The sequence below is a fragment of the Podarcis vaucheri genome (assembly GCF_965113315.1).
Source record: "Podarcis vaucheri genome assembly, chromosome: 16".
In the NCBI taxonomy this organism is placed as follows: Eukaryota; Metazoa; Chordata; class Lepidosauria; order Squamata; family Lacertidae; genus Podarcis; species Podarcis vaucheri.
The window spans coordinates 1,694,686-1,713,698 of record NC_138754.1 but is presented as its reverse complement, the minus strand read 5'-3'; the positions used below and the strand labels follow the sequence as shown (position 1 = coordinate 1,713,698).

The window sequence follows — 19,013 nt, the reverse complement described above, 5'->3', positions numbered from 1 at the left end:
ATGCCTGTCAGAAACCAGCAAAACACTGTCAATCCTATTCCATTATAATAAAATACAAGAGTCATGTAGTCCAGCTGCTTGCAATGCAGGCATCACAGCTAAATAATCCCCGGAAGATGACCATCTAACCTCTGCTTACCGTATTTTTCACTCTATAACTTTTTCCCTCCTAAAAAGTAAGGGGAAATGTGTGTGCGTCTTATGGAGCAAATGCAGGCCGTGCAGCTTTCGCTGAAACCAGGAGAGCAAGAGGGATTGGTGTGCACCGATCCCTCTTGCTCTCCTAGCTTCAGGGATAGCCGCCCGAAGCCTCCTGAGTGCAGCAGGAGTGCTCCTGCTGTCCTCAGGAGGCTTCGTGTTGCTTTTGCTGAAGCCAGGAGAGCAAGAGGGATCGATCCCTCTTGCTCTCTTGGCTTCGCTTCGCTGGAGAGCTGCTGTGCAGCTTTCCCCCTCTCTGCAGCGCCCCTTCAGCAAAGCGAGAGGAGAAATGGAAGGAGCTCCGCTTCTCCTTCCGCTTTGCTGGAGAGGCGCTGAGCAGAGAGGGAGAGAACATATTTTTTCTTGTTCTCCTCCTCTAGAACTAGGTGCTTCTTATGGCCGGGTGCGTCTTATAGAGCGGAAAATACGGTAAATTCCTCCAAGGAAGGAGAGTCCACCATCTTCTGAGGCAGTCTATTCCACTGCCAAGCAGCTCTTACAGCCAGAAAGCTCTTCCTAAGATTTAGTAGAAATCTCCTTTCTTATCATTTAAATTCATTGGTTTGGGACCTACCATCTCGAGCAGCAGAGAACAAGCTTGCTCCAGATTCCATGTGACAGGCCTTCAAATATTTGAAGATAGCTGTCATATCACCTCTCAGCACGGGCGTAGCCAGGATTTTTATTGGGGGGGGACTTTTATTAGGGGGACAGAACCAACATGATAGATCAGTTAGTTAAGTAAGCTGCCCCCTTGCCCCCACCACCTTGGCTACACCCATGACTCTCAGCCTTTTCTTCTTCTTCTTCTTCTTCTTCTTCTTCTTCTTCTTCTTCCCCCGCCCATCTGGCTGGGTTTCCCCCGCCACTCTGGGTGGCTTCCAACAAAATATTAACATACAATGGTCCATCAAACATTAAAAGCTTCCCTAAACAGGGCTGCCTTCAGATGTCTTCTAAAAGTCAGATAGCTGTTTATTTCTTTGACATCTGGTGGGAGGGCGTTCCACAGGGCAGGCGTCACTACTGAGAAGGCCCTCTGCCTGGTTCCCTGTAGCTTTGCTTCTCGCAGGGAGGGAACCGCCAGAAGGCCCTCAGTGTCCAGGCAGAACGATGGGGGTGGAGACGCTCCTTCAGGCTAAAGACACCCAGCTCCCTCAACCTTCCCCTTTATCATCTGTGTAGCCCTCCTCTGCATTCAGGACAGGGAAAGTAGTTACTTACCATAAACAGTAAGGCTGAAACTCTGTTCTTGAAACTGTGCCTTAGTAAACCAGATGCGAGCATTGTAGATCCCACCATCATCCAACTCCAGGTCTTTGATCCTCAGCGTTGTCTCATTCACCATGTCTAGCCGTTGTCCAAACCGGTCGGTGGGACTTGGGTGCTCCAGTTTCCCGTGGCTGAATTCCCCCAGCCAATAGCCCAGGCCACCCCTTTGCGGGTAAAAGTCCCATTCCATTTTCTCCACTGTTACTGCTGAAGATACATTTACAGGAAACAAGACTGATTCTCCCATGATTCCGTTCACCTGATATATTGGATTATCCATTCCATGACTTAAACTTCCTATTTGGGGTGGGTGAGAGAGGGGGGAAATAGGTGAGGAAATACTGAAATAGCTTTGAGCCAATTTGGAAGATAGAAAAGACCTAGAACTACCTTGCATGTCTACTCAGAAGCAAGCCCTAGTGAATCTAATGGGCAACTGGGTTTAGCATCACCCCTTCCACATTGCCTTGAAATAACCCTTCTATTCCTGGTGGCAGGGCAGTGAGAGGGTTGGGAAGAGATAGCTAGATCTGTGCTGCAATTAGGCTCTGAGAAGACATATGTTGGATACATTGGGAAGCTGCTCTAAATTAAGTTTACCAGATGTCCCTGTTTCCCAGGGACAGATCCCGGATTTTCAAAACAATCCTCTGACAAAATCCATTGAAGTTGAAAAGTGTCCCTGGATTCATTGAAAAAAATCTGGTAACCTTACTCTATATCCTATTTTTGGGAGGGTTAGGGATGGAAGAGGGCCCTTTGCGGGCAAATATACAGACATACACCCCACACATATACTATAGCATGCGTAGGCAAACTAAGGCCCGGGGGCTGGATCTGGCCCAATCGCAGTCTCAATCCAGCCTGCAGATGGTTTGGGAATCAGTGTGTTTTTACATGAGCAGAATGTGTCCTTTTATTTAAAATGCATTTCTGGCTTATTTGTGGGGCATAGGAATCCGTTCACCCCCCCAAATAAAGTCCTGTCCCCCACAAGGTCTGAGGGACAGTGGACCGGCCCCCTGCTGAAAACGTTTGCTGACCCCTGCACTATAGTAATGACCTGTGGGGTACAATGAAGCTTATGGGGGGGGTAGGTTCCCAGGGCATGGGGGGTGAAGCCTTTTTTGAGCAAGTGCCCCTATACCTTCTGAGAACTCTGATTCAGACTAGAAGCTTGAAGCATTTGAGGAAGAGGACTTTGAATGGGAGGAAGTGGGGGAGTGAGATTATGGAGCAGAGCCACCCCTTCCTTGCTCCCCACATATCCTGAGGAGGCAGGAGACCCAGAGGCTGCTTCTTTCCTGCCCAGGGGGAATGAACGGGGCACAGAGGAGCTATTCCAGAAAGCGGGAGGACATAGAAGGAGATGCCTACTTGGTGATGCTTGCAATGAGAAGGTGGTTCACCAAGAGGAAAGCTTATGCTCAACACTAGCTAAGAGAAATGGCACCAGCCTCCCCTTGGTCAATTATTTCCCCTTCACAAAAGCCTGCATCCCCCCCCCCACATTTGCAAAGAGTTCCCTCCCTCTCCCAAGGACTTACCAAATGAAGTACAGATCCAAGGAGTGAAGAGCAGGATGACCAGGAGGCTTCTGCTCGGGACTTCCACAATCATTTTGGCCAGGAGCGAAGAGAGCTTTGTTTTCAACCCAATGCCTTTCGTAAAAGGGCTCGCCCACACTTCCTCTTGTCCTGCGCCTAGAAAGTTGGGGTCTCAGCGGTTTCCCACTTGCGCGCTCCTTTCCCAGGTAATTCCCACTCTATAGCTCTAAATCAGAACAAACTGCGATCCCCAGGAACCCCGAGTGTTGCTTGCCCCGACTGAGTGCGCAGTCTTTCTTCTCCTCTAGAAGATGAGACCCTGGTAAGTTCCAAAAGAGTCTTCTGGTGCTACTTCTTGTCATAAGAAATTGTGCCATTTGCACGCCCGGAGTTATCAGTGGCACCATTTCAGCCTGAGCCAGGCTTTTAAAACTGCGACGCCACATCAGAACTTGAGTCAGACGTTTTGTGCATTTATCATAGCACAGGGGATTTTTAAAATATTCCGCATGTGGGGTTGGCCCGTGATGCTTGCCCCTAGAAATAAATCCATGCCCCCTCCCGCCGCAAATTCCTGCCCCCCACCGCTCAGCGCTAGAAGATTCTAGAAGACAGTGGCGTAGCGTGGGTTGTCAGCACCCGGGGCAAGGCAAGTAATTTGCGCCTCCTAACCCGTGGATTTCCGCCCCCTAACCCTAACCACCAGATGTTGCGCCCGGTGAGGCCGGCCCCCCCCTGCACCCCCCCCACGCTACGCCACTGCTAGAAGATGCTCACTGCCGCCGTCTCCTGCTCCTCCTCCGCTGCGCCCAAGACATATTAGAAGCGAGGTAATTTGAGACAGGAGGAAAGCGGGCGAAGAGGAGGCGAGGCTGCTGCTGCTGCTGCTGCTGGACCAGGATACCGGCGCTGGGCTAAATCCGAGACCCCCCCCCGAAATATCCTCCCTTCCCCCTCAGCGCATTTTCCCCTCCCAGGCAGGACTTGAAGAAGCCTCTTCAGGATTTATGGTGGGTGGGGCAGAACCTCAGTCAAGTATTTGTATTGATTTACTTATTTGGGGGGCATCTGCCCATGCCCGCTTTCCAGACGGTGTTTTCATTTTCCTTCTCCATTCCCGCTCTTGCTTTCCAGATCCTGGTCTCTCCCCATCTCTTCCCGATCCGACCTTCCTCTGGATTTTGCTCCCCCGCCCCCCTTTCTTTCCTCTGCAATTCCTCGCCGGTCTTTCTCGTCTTCGTTTGCATCTCATCTTTCTTTCTGTCTTTCCTTCTTTCCTCTCTCCTCTATCTTCTTCCCCTCTTTCCCCCTTTCGTCCCCCTTTTCTCTCCCGCCTGTCGCATTCTAGCGCCTCCCTTTTCCCTTTTATACACGCGCGCAGCTGCCTGAATGAATTTTTTAGTGTCACTATGCAAGTCCCACGACAGCGTTTCACTCTCCGCCACGGACATTTGTGGGCTCGGCGGAATTTTCTTGAACGCGTCTGCTGCATTAGTCATTCTGCGTTCAGTCTTGCCTGCTGGATTCCATTGTCTCCTTGCCTGGAAGCCGCGCAGAGAAAATACTTCTATTGCTAATAAAGGAATCCAGTAAGTTACGTCTCTCTCTTCTCCATGGTTTTATGTATGTGCATATATTTTTCTTTAATGTGAAGGTCCCTTGGAGACCTTTGGGTGACAAGCAACCAGCAAGATAAATAAATAAATAAGATGATTAGAAATTAGCTTAAAATTTTGCTCTGTTTTTATTAGAACTTGATGTTTTGAGACACAGCCACAAAACAGCAATCAGCATCCTTGATCAAAAACAGTGTGAGGCTGATCAGAGATAAGGGCTCCTTCTAAGAATTTTGTAGTTCCGCTCTGAGCACCCTTTTCCCTCTTCTTTTAGCTATGGGGTATATCTTAAAAAATAAAATAAAATGGTTACTACCAAAGAAAACTGTAAGCCAAAATCAGGCTGTTGCTTTTTTAAAGCGAATGCCTTCAGATCAATATAGAAGGCTGCTGTTTTGCATGGGGTTCTGTCAAGAATATTACCCACTATTCAGTCCTGAAACTTCTCTCTCATTCTGGATAGTACTCAACAAAACTCTACAAAGCTCTCATACGTAGATTTATTGAAGATAATCAAAGCACATGTAGAAATATTCCTCACATTCCAATAGGCTGTTCTTTGGCTGTGAATGAAGATGGTTAGAAATATTTTATGAAGTTCTCTGTGGAGTTCTGTAAGAACAAATGAGTTTGCGTATGTAAGAACTAGACTGAAACTAGATTGCAAAGGGGGAAAGGAGGCTTCTTCCCCTCTGGTCAGAGCCAATAGAAACTAGAATATATCCCAACCTGCCTAGATGTCTAAAGGGGGGGGGGGAGGCAGTGTCTTTTCTTAAAAGGGCAGTATTGTTATTCCTTCTACCTAATGCTAATACACAGATTTGCTATCACTAAATAACTGACCCTAGCCTACTTTCAAAATATAGAATATCTACTGTCTACTGTACATGAAGGTGGATAATTTGATGTATTATACATAGGAATTTGCACTTGAGCACTCTGTCATGGAATTTTATTCAATATTGATCCAGAACAGATTCCAGCGTATAGTTAGCAGAGTGAAAACTTAAACACATTGCAGGATTTCCAAAAAATAGACCAGAGACAATTAATACACACACACATTTTAATTAAAATTTTTAACATATCATTTCCAACAGTCATTTAACATACATTTTTATCTTATACAATGTTTTAGACTTCCGTCAACTACCTCTGAAGATTTTCCATTCTTTATCACTTAATCTGCATTTCTTAATTTCTCTGTTACTTTTAATTGTCCTTAACTAATATTCTCTTCATAGTCTTCCTTGCAATATTTTGCATAATCCTCCTTACAAAACGTCTTGTAGTCCTACTAGCGTAATCTCTTTATTACAATTGCTTTTCAGGTAGTTCAAATATTTACTCCAGTCCTCTAAGAATCTCTGGTCCTGCAGGTTTTGAATCCTTCCTGTTAGTTTATCTAATTCTTCATAGTCCATTAATTTCATTTGTCGCTCTTCTTTTATCGGTAATTCTTCTTGTTTCCTTTTTTGTCCCAATTATATTCTTGCTGTCGTTGTTGCATATAAAAACAATTTACAATCTTGTCTATTAATATCATCCCCTACAATGCCAGGTAAAAATGCTACTTGTTTTTTTAATAAATGTATATTTCAACATGTTTTTCATCTCATTATATATCATTTCTTACATTCCCACCATTGGGGTAAAAAGCTCCTTCTTTTTCTTTACATTTCCAAATGCTGGAAACAATATTTCATCCAGCAGAGCTTTACTGCTACCGAAGGCAAATGAGCAGAAGGGTCACAAATTCATATACGTTCAGAATTGGCCCTGTCCATAAGAAATCCAGTTGCAGCAGACTTAACTCAAACTTAGAATAACTTAAAGTCTAAACCTTAACACTATATACACAGAATACAGTGGTGCCCCGCAAGAGGAATGCCTCGCAAGACGGAAAACTCGCTAGACGAAAGAGTTTTCCGTTTTGGAGGTGCTTCGCAAAACGAATCTCCTATGGGCTTGCTTCGCAAGACGACAGTGCCTTGCAAGTTCCTGCGGGGGTTTTTTCCCTTTCCCCCCCTTTTTCTAAGCCGCTAAGCCGCTTATCAGCTGATCCGATCAGCAGATAAGCCACTAAAAGCTGCTAATAGCGCTAATCCGCTAATCCGTCAAGGGGCTTGCTTCGCAAGATGAAAAAACCGCTAGACGAAGAGAATCACAGAACGGATTCTTTTCGTCTTGCGAGGCACCACTGTACCACATCAGAAAGAAAGAAAGAAAGAAGTGAAACCCCGGCTCTGTCTGGCCTTATTGTTATAATCAGCATGACCTTGACAGAAAGAGATAAAAGAACCAGTTTAAGCCAGCTGTGCTCAGCTTCTCTGAAGGAATAACCCAAATATCATGAACCTTCTGCTTGCTTCTTTCACACAGAGAAGCTTCCAGAACCCTCTTAATTAATTAGAACAGGAAAGATCTCTACTCATCAGATCAATGCTTTTGGTACTATGAAATCAAACTGACACACTTTCCCCTCCTGCAGGTTGCAGCAAATTGTATTCTGAAGCATTATTACCTTTGACCTTCTGACAGTAGAGCTGTTTGACAGTGGAATTTGCTGCCAAGGAGTGTGGTGGAGTCTCCTTCTTTGGAGGTCTTTAAGCAGAGGCTTGACAACCATATGTCAGGAGTGCTCTGATGGTGTTTCCTGCTTGGCAGGGGGTTGGACTTGATGGCTCTTGTGGTCTCTTCCAGCTCTATGATTCTATGATTCTATGATTCATCAGATCAATACTTTTGGTACTATGAAATCAAACTGATACACTCTCCCCTCCTGCAGGTTGCATCAACTTGTATTCTGAAGCATTATTACCTTTGACCACGGAGGCAGAGCATAGCCATCACGGCTAGTAGCCAACCACTCCTCTCAGATGATTTGTTTCATAGAATCATAGAACTGAAGAGTAGGAAGGGATCTTGAGGGTCATCTGGTCCAATCCCCTGCAAAGGTGTTTCAAAGTGATAGATAAATGAACTCTGTTCCAGAGCGTTCTGGCTGGAAAAAAGAAAGAAAGCACTGACTATTCCTAGTAGTACTAGCAAATGTTAAAAAATAATGCCATAGTGTTACGCGACTTCCAAACATCTCAGCCTTCCTTACTGTGCATGCTCATCTCAGTAGGTCATCACCACCTTTTGGGGGGTCTCCTCTGAGGAAGGGTGCAGGAGAGCTCTCTTGAGCTTGCATCGCAGAAGCAGCATCTACAGAGCAGAACATGAAACCTGCTGTTCATCTCACGGCACAATGATAATAATAATAATAATAATAATAATAATAATAATAATAATAATAATAATAATAATAATTAATAAATAAATAAATAATTATTTATTTTTAAAAGATATTTATTAAAGTTTTCAAAGTATTACAAAAAGAAAAAAAACAAAAAAAAAACAAAAATAGTTAAAAACAATTCAATCTTTCGATAACTTATCTTTCATTTGCTTATTTCCCGGATCTCCTCACGCCTCCCTTTTCTGTATTCCAGTTCAGTTTGTTAGTTCAGCAAATCCCTCCCCTCTTTGTTTATCCTAATCTTCAATCTTAAAATATTATAACATTGGGTTTTTACCTATTAATAGTCCATTTTCTCATATTCCCTTATAACATTACAGCTATAAACCACTTAATTTCTATCCAGCATCATTCTAACATTCATTAATTTTACAATATTTCTGTAGATAGTCTTTAAACTTTTTCCAGTCTTCTTCCATCGACTCTTCTCCCTGGTCTCGGATTCTGCCAGTCATTTCTGCCAGTTCCATATAGTCCATCACCTTCATCTGCCATTCTTCCAAGGTGGGTAGATCTTATGTCTTCCAATACTTTGTGATAAGTATTCTTGCTGCTGTTGTGGCATACATAAAGAAAGTTCTGTCCTTCTTTGGCACCAATTGGCTGACCATGCCCAGGAGAAAGGCCTCTAGTTTCTTCAAGAAGGGATATTTAAATGCCTTTTTCATTTCATTATATATCATCTCCCAGAAAACCTTAATCCTTGGGCACGTCCACCAAAGGTGAAAGAATGTACCTTCAGTCTCTTTACATTTCCAACATTTATTATCGGGCAAGTGATAGATTTTTGCAAGCTTGACTGGTGTCATGTACCTCCCGTATATCATTTTCATAATATTCTCTCTTAGGGCATTACATGCCGTAAATTTCATACCTGTGGTCCACAACTGTTCCCAGTCAGCAAACATAATGTTATGTCCAACATCTTGTGCCCATTTAATCATAGCAGATTTCACCGTTTCATCCTGAGTATTCCATTTCAACAGCAAGTTATACATCTTTGACAAAATCTTAGTTTTAAGTTCTAACAGTTCTGTTTCTAATTTTGATTTTTCCACCTGGAAGCCAATTTTCTTGTCCAAATTATAAGCCTCCATTATCTGATAATAATGAAGCCAGTCTCGCACTTTATCTTTTAATTTCTCAAAACTCTTCAATTTCAATTTGTCTCCTTCTTGTTCCAAAATTTCCCAATATTTTGGCCATTTGGCCTCCATATTGAGTTTTTTCTGAGCCTTCGCCTCCATCGGTGATAGCCACCTTGGGGTTTTATTTTCAAGCAAGTCTTTATATCTTGTCCAGACATTAAACAATGCTCTTCTAACAATATGGTTTTTAAATGCTTTAACCTTGTCGTACCACAAATATGCATGCCACCCAAAAACGTTATTAAAACCTTCTAGTTCCAAAATGTCTGTGTTCTCAAGAAGCAGCCATTCTTTCAGCCATCAGATTGCTGCTGATTCATAATAAAGTTTATACCCTGCCCACTCTGGGAGGCTTCCAACAAAATATTAAAATACAGTAGTGCATCAAACATTAAAAGCTTCCCTAAAAAGGGCTGCCTTCAGATGTCTTCTAAATGTCAGGTAGTTGTTTTTCTCTTTGACATCTGGTGGGAGGGTGTTCCACAGGGAGGGCGCCACTACCGAGAAGGCCCTCTGCCTTTTCCCCTGTAACTTAGCTTCTTGCAGGGAGGGAACCGCCAGAAGGCCCTCGTTGCTGGACCTCAGTGTCCAGGCAGAACGATGGGGGTGGAGATGCTCCTTCAGATCTATTGGGCCGAAGCCATTTAGAGCTTTCAAGGTCAGCACCAACACTTTGAATTGTGCTTAGAAACATACTCTCAAGAGGAGCAAGGGAACGGCAGGCACAAATTTGGCAGTTAGCCTCAATCCCAGGTAGTTAAGGGGATTAACAGAGATGATTCTACCTTTCTCCTTTCCCAACCTTTTCTTCTTCCATATCATTATCAAACATGCAGAAGCTCCAACAGCACAGACGAGAAGCGGCAGGATCCCCCAGTACTTTTGTTGTCCACCTGCAACAAGCAATAAGAGATTCTGGGAATGCACTGCAATAACAGCCACCAAAGGGACCTCCTGTATGTGACTAAGAGAAGCAGAACAAATACTTGTATTTACACAAATTGAATGAGCCATCAAAACTATTGCACACCTCAATTTTCAAAACCTTGAAACCCAAAAAGTATTTGCTGGCAAATGTAAATGCACTATAAAATCTAATGTGCACCCTAATTTACATGACATAATTTGGCCAAAAAGAAATGTGCATTAAAAAGTTAAAGGACCCCTGGCAGTTAAGTCCAGTCACAGACGACTCTGGGGTTGCGGCACTCATCTCACTTTACAAGCCGAGGGAGCCAATGTTTGTCCGCAGACAGTTTTTCTGAGTCATGTGGCCAGCATGACTAAGCCACTTCTGGCAAACCAGAGCAGTGCACGGAAACACCGTTTACCTTCCTGACAGAGTGTTACCTATTGATCTACTTGCACTTTGATGTGCTTTCAAACTGCTAGGTTAACAGGAGCTGGGACTGAACAACGGGAGCTCGCCCCGTCACGGGGATTTGAACCTCTGACCTTCTGCGGCAAGCCCTAGGCTCTGTGGTTTAACCCACAGCGCAGCCTGCGCCCCCGAGATGTGCATTACATTTGAGTGAATACCAAAAGAAAGAAGAAGGTCTTTAGTGTTGCCCTAAGTTGGCTCTCCTGGACTACTTTATATTATTCTTCACTCTTGTTATTATATCTATTATTTATTGGTAGATTTATAAACCAAAGACTGCCAAAGTGGCAGACAATAAAATAAAACAAGATTTTTCTTTCTTCTTCTTCAGCAATCACTCGTAGCCAAGTAAGATTGTCTTCCATAAACACAGTTTTAACAATGAGTCCGTAAGTGACAGTGGAGGCCAATTCTGGATCCCCACGTCCTTACACAGTGGGGACATTGGTTCCCGGGTGGGAGATGATCACGGTGTGGATTTGCCAAACGTGTCTTCCTCTTAGCATGTTTCTCCCTTGTGTCTTGAGTTTGAGTGCCTTCAAAGCTCATGACGCCTTTGGTAAAGGCTGTTCTCCAACTGGAGCGCTCACAGGCCACTGTTTTCTAGTTGTTGGTGTTTATAAGATATAATGCACAAAATATCACATACTCAGGAAAAGAAAGGAGATAAAACCATTTCTACCATTGGACTGTTGTTACTGCATAAAGTGACAGTGTCCCTTTCCCACATCTTATTTTGAAGATTATTTTTCAATTGTCTGTATATTTATGTGAACACTTTTTTATTTGGAGAGCTGCATCATGGAGATCACATTGCAGAGACATCAGCTTGCCAACAAAGGTCCGTATAGTTAAAGCTCTGGTTTTCCCAGTAGTGATGTATGGAAGTGAGAGCTGGACTATCAAGAAGGCTGATTGCCGAAGAATGGATGCTTTTGAATTCTGATACTGGAGGAGACTCTGGAGAGTCCCATGGACTGCAAGAAGATCAAATCTTTCCATTCTTAAGGAAATCAGCCCTGAGTGCTCACTGGAAGGACAGATCCTGAAGCTGAGGCTCCAAGACTTCGGCCACCGCATGAGAAGAGAAGACTCCCTGGAAAAGACCCTGATGTTGGGAAAGATGGAGGGCACAAGGAGAAGGGGACGACAGAGGACGAGATGGTGGGAAAGTGTTCTCGAAGCTACAAGCATGAGTTTGACCAAACTGTGGGAGGCAGTGGAAGACAGGAGTGCCTGGTGTGCTCTGGTCCAGGGGGTCACGAAGAGTCGGACACGACTAAACGACTAAACAACAGCAATCATGGAGAAATGCAAATTCTGAAGGATAGGTGTGTTTTGGTTATCTTATGGGTCTGGGAACCAAACCAAATGCATTTGTCCTCAGAGACTCCACTCTAAGCATCACAAAATCTGGGTCCAAACCCATCATTTATAATTTGGAGACATAAACTTACATGGTGCTTTTGCTCGCCTTCACTGCAGCAGGAATAGCAAGCAAAGAACCTGAGTCCTGCTGGGGATTCTGGGAGTCCCATTGCAGGGAGAAGATGCTCTAAGAATGGCATGGCTCTCCAGATATCATTGCTGATTTCATTTTTGTGGGACCCGGGACAATTTCTCAGCCTAGGAATCAAAGAAGAAAGCAGCAGGATATCTTAGTTGGTAGAGCATGAGAGTCTTAATCTGAGGAGCAGCAACTCATAGGGTCAAGCATAGTCTGCATGCAGAGCTGTGTTGGCCCAAACCTGCTAACAAGCTTGCAAGGAAGGAGGAGTGTTTCCTTATACAATCCCTGTCTTGAGGGACTGCCTGAGTATTCACCACTCCAAGCAGAAGCAGTGGGTTATGAAAGGGATGATACATTTCTTACTTTCCCCACTTGCACAAATTTTGAGCAAGTCAAATGAGGCACGGTTTCGATCAACAGGATTGCTGACCAGGCAAGTGAATGTGGAGTCAGAAGAGCTTTTTCGCCAGGAGACGTGGAGATTCCATCCATTGTCAGAAAGCCAGTACTTATCCAAACCTCCTACTAAGTTCCTGGGGGGATTCCCTCTTTTCCAGGAGATAGTGTACTCCTCCTTTACAGGTGCCTGGCACTGTAAGGACACATTGCAGCCTTCTGGAGTCTTGGATTCCACTTTATGGTGTATCCATGGTCTTGGTACTGGCTCTGTTTTAACAGAAATCAAAGGGATTAGGTGTCAGGGATGTGTCTGAATCGAATGCCTAGGAAGAGTCTGACTCTGGAGATGAAGGAATGCCAGTACAGAGGGAGCCAGAGCCTGCTTCTGGAGACGAGGGGTTGCAGCCACAGACTGAGCAGGAGTGAGTTAGTTCTGCACCACTTCATCAAGAATTCCCAGACTCAGATAGAGCAGCAGACTCAGAGAACTCTCAGGCAGAGGGAGGGGAGGAGATAGATGACATTGAGGGGGTTGCTATGCAACCAGGAGGCAAGCAATGTTTAGAGGGATCTTTGTTTTATAGTGGGGGGGGGAGTTCAACCACCTCCTCCCCGAACCAGAAGAGCTGGAAATGTTAAAATGCAACAGAAGTACAAGAGAGGAAGGACTGGACTTTGGCACCATTCGTGTTGCGATAGGGGCGGAGACTCAGAGTGACCAACTTGTAGCAAAGAGTGGCAGGCTCGGAGCCATGCTCAGCAAGTTAAGTGTAAATAAACGTACCATAAAACTGCCAGAGACTCGTGAATTCTTATCGGGGCTTCCTTGCCTTCCTTGCCCCACATGCCTCTCGGTAACTGTGTAGGGCATGGACCTTTGGGCCCAGAGGCCAAATATGTCCCTCCAAGCATCTCTATCTGGCCCTCAGGACTCTCTACTGGAGTCCTTTCCCAGAGTTCCCAGAGCCACATATCTTTCCCAGACATACTCCCCTCATGGCCTTGATTTACACCCTTCTTGAGTTTTTTGGTCTGGCTGAAAAGTATTATTGAATCTTGATGATGCTCCTTGCTTCCTGGATGGAGGATGGGGGTTGCACACAAGTGAAGAAACTAGCATATTGTAGAACAGTTACGTTGAGACTCAATGTTCCACATGTTAGTTTCTGTTTGCCACTGTGCAGTCGGAGGGCAATTTCGGAAGATGAGCTTTATCAGCTCGGGTGAACGGAGATTCCAGCACCACACACTTATTTCCTCTGATTTTGTGCCCCACTGCCATGTGGCCCCTGGAATGTTGCTTAGGTGAGAATGTGGCTGTGATGGCCTGGGAATCGGATTCAGAGGCTGAACCTGAGGAATCCCAGCCTGCACAGGAGTTCCCGCCTCCAGGGCCAGGTGAACCGGGGCTGGGGCTTGAATCTGAAGCGCCTGCACCTGTGCCGGATCCTCAGGAGCAGACACCAGCTGAATCCGCTCTGGCTCCAGAGGTGATCGAGGACCCATTGCCTGCAGGTGCTCCTCTCCCAGCCCTGTCAGGGGAAGGTGAGGCTGCCTCTGGGTCCAGTAACCCTCCAGCCTATCCGGAGCTGCAGAGGCTCAGGGCAGAGAGGCGGAGGGAACTAAGTTCTCACAGGAGGAGTGCTCGCCTCCAGGCCAGGAAAGGCGACTCACCTGTGTGCTGGGACCGCCCTATGCCTCAGAGGAGATGAAGTCCAGTCAGCCCAGTCCCAGGTTGCGGTAGCAACATCATTCAAAACCTATTCCTGCCAGCACCCTGATCTGCTCTTCCGGAGTTCCTGACCATGCCTGGCTCCTTGCATTGGACCCCGCTTTGCCCTTGACGGACAGCCTCCAGACCCTCGACCCAGGACCAGACTCAGACCATGTCACACGGTACCCCCACCCCCACCCCAGGACCAGCACAGTGGCTCTCAGGCTGAAAAAGGTTCCTCATCATATTTCATGGTCTTCCCATTCTATGCTCAGCTCCACTACAAACTGACAAAGATGGTGAAATCATTACTTGCCATAAACAGTGAGGATGAAGTGGTGTTCTTGGAACTGTGCAGCATTAAACCAGGTACGAGCTTCATAGAGCCCACCGTGCTCCATTGTTAGGTTCTCGATCCTCAGTGTGGTCTCATCAACCATTGCCAAGTTCTTGATCCTCAATGCGACGGCATCCCCAGTTTCCATCAGTTGTTCATACTGGCTCCTGAAATTTGACTGATCCAGTTTTCCATCCCTGAACTCACCAAGCAGGTATGGATCCCCAGATGTGGGGTGGAAGGCCCATTCAATTTTGACCACTTTTTTGGCTGAGGGTGCATTTAAAGAAAGGAATACCGATCCTCCCAGGATCCCATTCACATGATAGGTCGGATCCTCTGCTGCTTGACTGCCTATTGGGGCAGGGGAGGAGGGGGGAAATGAACAAGGACATGGGTTAGCACCAATCACTCCTCACTCTCATCACCACCATTGTCTGAGCCATAGGAAGAGCTACAATGGTAGAGAATGTTAGAATTCCTGCTCTGTGATTGCAGTCATGGGATTGTTGTCTGTTACATGAAGATATATGTTTTGACTCCACAGAGTGGGAAGTGACGGAGACAGGATGTTTGTGTTACTGTGTTCTGTGAAGTGGGACCATTGTCCTTTCTTTTTTCTCTTTGCTGTCTGATGCTAGAGAGAGAGGGAGCCATGTTGCAGTGCTCTGTGTGGGTTTATATGTAAATAAAGTAGATTAGCCAAAATGCTGAGTTGCTGAGGCCTGTCACATGAACTGCACAGACTCTGCGGATCCCTAAGTCTGCTGATGTCTGTTGGCATCGGTCTCCATGATGTTCAGGCAGAAGAAAGCTTTTGAAGCTCCCGAACGAACTACCAGGAGGGAGAGAACATGCCAGTCGGGCATATGACTCTGCCAGGGTCCTACTCAAGTGTAGGACAAGCTACTGACAGAGAAATGGGTGGTGAAGGCAGAGTAGGAGTTATTGGTTTCTTTTCTTCTTGTTTTTATTATGCATTTTGTGTTCTTATCTTGTATTTTTATGCTGTTTTTTTTATGGAATTCTACTCAATATTGATCCAGAGTAGATTCCAATGTATAGTTAGCAGAGCAACAACTTAAACATGTTGCAGGATTCCCAGAAATAGACTAGAGGCAATTATTATTCCATCCAGCAGAACTTTACTGCTACTGAAGGCAAATGAGCAATAAACCTCTTGAATTAATTAGAATAGGAAAGATCTCTACACATCAGATCCATATTTTCTGCACTAAAAATGCACACTGACTATTTTGCCCTGAGGTCTTCAGATGAAGGGCAGTATACAATTATTATTATTATTATTATTATTATTAGGCCCCATGCTGGTATATGCACTCTCAGTAGAAGCCCAAATGTCCTGTTTCCACAGGTTCAGGCTGGCAAGAATCCACAGCAAGGCTACAAGCACACAGTTCAGATAAGGAGGAACAGGCAAGCTTAAGAGTAGCCCACAGTCTGGTTGAAGCGAAGCAACTGAGGCAAAGGCACAGATAAGTTGTACTGCAAGATCTGGCCACACCGAGGCAGCAGTTCAGGCAAGAACATAGGCAAAGGCACGGCTAAGAGGCATGGCCACAGGGAGGCAGTGCAGGAAAAGATCAGGGTTGTAAGGGAAGCGTCTTTTCAGCAGCTCTCTCTGCCTCCTCTTGAGGGTTTTAAGGCAGAGTTGCCAGAACTCCCATCCAGGCACCGCTGAGGTCCTCCTCATAAATAGCCCTTTACTCAAAAGGAGCCCTGCTCTGCAGCCAAGCACTCCTAGGCATGCAGAAGAGGGGGACGGGACCAGTGGCGTAGCGTGGGTTGTCAGCACCCGGGGCAAGGCAAGTCATTTGCGCCCCCTAACCCGTGGATTTGCGCCCCCTAACCCTAACCCCCAGATGTTGCGCCCGGTGTGGCCGGCCCCCCTGCACCCCCCACGCTACGCCACTGGACGGGACACCTTTTTGTTGTTCCCTCCCAGGACTGTCCCACCTCTCCGGAGGATGAGTCAGATTAGTCCCTTCTACTGATTGTGATGATCTTATTCTGCCTCTTAAGATTCCATCACTCCCAGGGGCTTAGGGGCTGTTCTGCCTCCTCTTCCTTATTTCTTCTTTGATGGTCCCAGGTCCTGCTTGAACATTGTTCTCAGATATTCCTGAGTGCTAGAAATTTCTGGGAGCTCCAGATCATCCTCATCCAAATGCTTCTTGGAACAAGGGTTGTCTAGTACTGCATCCACAGGACACCAAATATGCTGATGCTGACGAGCTCTTTCCAGGCATCCTGCCCAAGGACTCACAAGAACTTAAAATATATTCATAGAGTCATAGACTGGACTCATCTAGTCCAACCCCCTGCAATGCAGGAATCTCAGCTAAAGAAACCCTGGTAGATGGCCACCCAACATCTACTTTAAAACCTTGAATGAAGCAGAGTCCACAACTGTCACAGAGTTCTTCCTAATGTTTAGTTGGTACAAACTGGCTTATAATTTGAAGCCTACATCAAAAGGCAATGTGTCCTTTTCCCACAGCTCCCTTTTATATTTGTACAAATGACCACAATCAGAGGGATGTTCAGCAGTGATTAGGCGTCACAGCACAGTCTAGAAGTTGTTCCCAACAATGCAAGGAAGGGGATGCAGGATCTCTTCAAGAGCACAGCTTTGCGGGGAGGAGTTCAGGCGCAGAGAGGGTTTTATCAGTGAGCCATGCTTAGCAATTCCATGCAAATTAGCAACAGGGAACCAGTAACGAACTTTATCATTGTCAATTATTTACCCCTTCGGAACAAAACAGACTTACAACGTTTCTGTGGCTTGAGAGGCTTGAAAGCTGTACAAGTCCTGAAGGACTTACCAAAGGAAGAGAAGATTAACAGCTTGAATAAGAGAAGGATCTTGAGGCTTCTGCACATGTCTTCATTAACTTTTCTGTCTGATTGTGGAGGAAGACTCAGGTATGGCTGCTGGTGAGACAAGAGCAGAGTTGATCTTCTCAGCTTGCAGACTGATAGTTGGCCTCTGACATCCCGGCAACAACACAAAGCAGACATTGGTAATATCAACAATAAGCAGCTACAATTATCTTTAGTTCTCTCTGAGAGTGATTCTTGCTCTTTCCTCTCTTCTTGCACATTTCTGTGTGCTCTGGCTTCTGTCACAGTGTTTCTGTTGCGTCAGTGGTGGTTTAGTCCTTCTGGCCACATGACCCAGAAAGCTGTCTGTGGACAAACACCAGGTTCTTCAGCCAATAAAGTGAGATGAGCGCCGCAACCCCATAGTCGCCTTTGACTGGACTTAACCATCCAGGGGTCCTTTACCTTAATCTTTACCTTTACCTTTTTTTAACTTTAGTTCTCTCTAAGAGTGATTCTTACTCGGCCGTTACCATTTTTAAAAATGTTGGCACCACATTTATAAGCTGGCCAGAAACACACCCACACACCTCGTGAGGGATAGGATACCCCTTGCCAGGCTCAAATTTATCAATGCTATTTTTACTCTCTGCCTGTGACATTTCAGTCATTTTGAGAGCTGTTTCTTGGAAGGGAGGCAGGAGGAGCTCATTTGGAGCAATGCCATTATAAGGGACAGACTGGATTTCTTTGTCTCTCACCTTGATGTTTGAATAAACTCATTTTTATTTAAATTTATTGAATAAACTCACTTTATTTAAAGACACTCTATGTTTTTCCTTGCTTCATGCTCCCACAGGGTTGGGGTTGGGGAATAGAATTCCCTGGACCTGACACAGACAGAAGACCATCCATACCTGCCTCTCCTTTTGCCAGGTGTCAATGACTTACCTGTGACCTGTGAACTTACCTGTCACTCTATCTGATGTTCTTCCTTTTAATGATGTATTTCTGGTGTATGACTGACGCTCCTGTTGGGCAGACCACGTGGAGATAGTATAACATTCTGATTTTCCTTTGTTCTGGATTCTCCTCCCTCCTGTGTCCTGAGTGGGGACCCTGTTGCAATACTTTCCCATTTCCAAATACTGTAATAAAGATCAGTCTTACTAGACGCTTTGCTCTTGTACTCTGGCTGGCCTCCGTTTCTTTCCCTCCAACTGACAGAGACCTTTCAAAGGACTTTACAGGCCTTTGGAAACCTCATATGGGAGCTAGAGGATTTTCTTAAAACAGACTAACCACAAAACAGTATTTAATAAAGGAGACATGCTTTAGTTATTTTATTAAAATCAACAAACCTTTTCTCGGAGATGTTTATTATTTACTTCTTCAATGACTACCAGTCTTTAACAGCAACGGCGGTTCGAATCCCCGCGACAGGGTGAACTCCCGTTGCTCTGTCCCAGCTCCTGTCAATCTAGCAGTTAAAAAGCAAGTATCAACTGCTAGATTTGTCTCCATTGTCTCCAGTGTGCGCAGGTCGAGGGTGTGACTGGGGGCTTAAGAAGCGGGGTCAGTGCGGTGGGGAGGTGCAGCAGAGGTCTGGGGTAATAATAATAATAATAATAATAATAATAATAATAATAATAATTTATTAATTGTACCCCGCCCATCTGGTTGGGTTTCCCCAGCCACTCTGGGCGGCTTCCAACAAAGACCAAAAATACACAAAAATGTCAC

General features: G+C 45.3%; 1 protein-coding gene and 2 long non-coding RNA genes across 5 annotated transcripts in view; 1 reads left to right on the top strand and 2 right to left on the bottom strand.

The window, feature by feature from the left end:
- LOC309520387 (hemicentin-1-like) overlaps window positions 1-3,492 on the bottom strand; it is a 67,139-nt gene extending 63,647 nt beyond the window's left edge. For both annotated transcript variants that reach the window (XM_082202074.1, XM_082202072.1), the window contains exons 1-2: window positions 3,018-3,492; window positions 1,423-1,767 (exon numbers count right to left, since the gene is read on the bottom strand). In XM_082202074.1, coding sequence (XP_082058200.1) covers window positions 1,423-1,767; window positions 3,018-3,090 — 418 coding nt within the window. In that variant the 5' untranslated portion in view covers window positions 3,091-3,492. The remainder of the gene's footprint in view (window positions 1-1,422; window positions 1,768-3,017) is intronic.
- A 541-nt stretch (window positions 3,493-4,033) lies between these two features.
- On the top strand, window positions 4,034-7,592 carry LOC309520787. The gene is made up of 2 exons (XR_014214420.1): window positions 4,034-4,606; window positions 7,422-7,592. It is a non-coding gene; the product is annotated as an uncharacterized lncRNA (long non-coding RNA).
- On the bottom strand, window positions 7,507-17,939 carry LOC309520723. Of its 2 annotated transcripts, XR_014214339.1 has the most exons (5): window positions 17,222-17,939; window positions 14,406-14,780; window positions 9,871-9,978; window positions 7,743-7,843; window positions 7,507-7,637 (listed from the first exon to the last, which is right to left on the bottom strand). It is a non-coding gene; the product is annotated as an uncharacterized lncRNA (long non-coding RNA). The 2 variants fall into 2 exon arrangements; XR_014214340.1 differs by lacking the exons at window positions 14,406-14,780; window positions 17,222-17,939 and having other exon boundaries at window positions 9,871-10,368.
- Between the last annotated feature and the right edge of the window lie 1,074 nt (window positions 17,940-19,013).